This window comes from Marmota marmota, unplaced genomic scaffold (genome assembly GCF_001458135.2).
Source record: "Marmota marmota marmota unplaced genomic scaffold, marMar, whole genome shotgun sequence".
NCBI lineage: Eukaryota > Metazoa > Chordata > Mammalia > Rodentia > Sciuridae > Marmota > Marmota marmota.
The window spans coordinates 599,222-601,665 of NW_026000257.1; the positions used below are offsets into that span (position 1 = coordinate 599,222).

At 40.6% G+C, this 2,444-nt stretch overlaps 1 protein-coding gene across 1 annotated transcript; it reads left to right on the forward strand.

Moving 5' to 3' along the window:
• Nucleotides 1-2,165, forward strand: LOC107160665 (eukaryotic peptide chain release factor GTP-binding subunit ERF3B). Its single transcript, XM_015507314.2, has one exon. The coding sequence runs from the start codon at nucleotides 227-229 to the stop codon at nucleotides 1,724-1,726; it is 1,500 nt and encodes a 499-aa protein (XP_015362800.1). The 5' UTR covers nucleotides 1-226; the 3' UTR covers nucleotides 1,727-2,165.
• Nucleotides 2,166-2,444: the final 279 nt, after the last annotated feature.

A 2,444-nucleotide genomic window follows, 5' to 3' on the forward strand; every position in this document is an offset into this window, starting at 1 on the left:
CAACGCCAAACCCTTCGTGCCTAATGTACACGCCGCGGAGTTCGTGCCGTCCTTCCTGCGGGGTTCGGCACAGCCGCCCACCCCCCCGGCCGGCTCCAACAGCATTGACGAAATCTGCCTCAGCGCGGGAGACCCTCAAGGTAAAAGCCTGGGACGGGGGGCACCTGTGGAACCTTCCAAAGATGAACCTTTAGTGTCGTGTGAAGGGTCCAGTTCAGGCGTTACCATGGAACTTTCAGAACCTGTTGTAGAAAATGGAGAGGTGGAAATGGTCCTAGAAGAATCATGGGAGCACAGTAAAGAAGTAAGTGAAGCAGAGCCTGGGGGTTGTTGCTTGGGAGATTCAGGGCCCCCTGAAGAAAGTGGTCAGGAAATGATGGAGGAGAAAGAGGAAATAAGAAAATCAAAATCTGTGGTCGTACCCTCAGGTGCTCCTAAGAAAGAACACGTAAACGTGGTCTTCATTGGGCATGTAGATGCCGGCAAGTCAACCATTGGAGGACAGATAATGTTTTTGACTGGAATGGTTGACAAAAGGACACTTGAGAAATATGAAAGAGAAGCTAAGGAGAAAAACAGAGAAACTTGGTATTTGTCCTGGGCCTTAGATACAAATCAGGAAGAACGAGACAAGGGTAAAACAGTAGAAGTGGGTCGTGCCTATTTTGAAACAGAAAAGAAACATTTCACAATTTTAGATGCTCCTGGCCACAAGAGTTTTGTCCCAAATATGATTGGTGGTGCTTCTCAAGCTGATTTGGCTGTGCTGGTAATTTCTGCCAGAAAAGGAGAGTTTGAAACAGGATTTGAAAAAGGTGGACAGACGAGAGAACATGCAATGCTAGCCAAAACGGCAGGTGTGAAACATTTAATAGTGCTTATTAATAAGATGGATGATCCCACAGTAAATTGGAGCAGCGAGAGATATGAAGAATGTAAAGAAAAACTGGTGCCCTTTTTGAAAAAAGTCGGCTTCAGTCCGAAAAAGGACATTCACTTTATGCCCTGCTCAGGACTGACCGGAGCAAATATTAAAGAGCAATCAGATTTCTGCCCTTGGTACACTGGATTACCATTTATTCCATATTTGGATAATTTGCCAAACTTCAACAGATCAATTGATGGACCAATTAGACTGCCAATTGTGGATAAGTACAAGGATATGGGCACCGTGGTCCTGGGAAAGCTGGAATCAGGATCCATTTTTAAAGGCCAGCAACTTGTGATGATGCCAAACAAGCACAGTGTAGAAGTTCTTGGAATACTTTCTGATGATACTGAAACTGATTTTGTAGCCCCAGGTGAAAACCTGAAAATCAGACTGAAAGGAATTGAAGAAGAGGAGATTCTTCCAGGCTTCATACTTTGTGACCCCAGTAATCTTTGCCATTCTGGACGCACATTTGATGTTCAGATAGTGATTATTGAGCACAAATCTATCATCTGCCCAGGTTATAATGCGGTGCTGCACATTCATACTTGTATTGAGGAAGTTGAGATAACAGCCTTAATCTCATTGGTAGACAAAAAATCAGGAGAAAAAAGTAAGACACGACCCCGTTTCGTGAAGCAAGATCAAGTGTGCATTGCCCGTTTAAGGACAGCAGGAACTATTTGCCTCGAGACATTTAAAGATTTTCCTCAGATGGGTCGTTTTACCTTAAGAGATGAGGGTAAGACCATTGCAATTGGAAAAGTTCTGAAACTGGTCCCAGAAAAGGACTAAGCAATTTTCTTGATGCCTCTGCACGATACTGTGAGGAGAATTGACTGCAACAGTTCACCACCTTCTCTTGTTATTGCTCATCAACAGACTTTTCTCCATATTTTGCAAAGAGAAATTTCACAGCAAAAATCCATGTTTTGTCAGCTTTCTCATGTTGAGATCTCAGTTATGTCACTGTTGAAAATACCTTCAAGTTTCCTCCCCCTGTAACACTCTGCTTCCGTGGACAGATCAGTAATAGCTTTGTTAGTGATGTGGATGTAATTACCTATAATAATGAAAAATTAATATATTTTTTAATTTTTCATTTTCCTTTAGGATATTTAGACAACTCTTGTTCCACGCAGACCAATCAGAGTGTGTCAGTGTGTGTGTGTGTGTGTACATGTTAAAAAGACAACTAACATGTGAATAAAATATTCCATTTGAAACTCTTCCATATTTGAAATGCTTTTGAATAATGTTTAAAATTCGTATGGAATAATATTCACTTAGCTTTTTTACTTAAGTAATTGAATATGTTTATTATGTTTTAAAATTTTTTCCCCACTCACTGTTTTAAATGAGGGACTTACACAAAAAAAGTTTATGCTAAAAGAAAAAAAATTTTTGAAAAAAAAAAAACATTTTAGGGTTCTTCCCAATGAACTTTGCTTTTGGTGTCTAAGCCCAACCAATAAAGGAGGTCTTCTACTTCCCTTGATTTGAAAATGAAAGG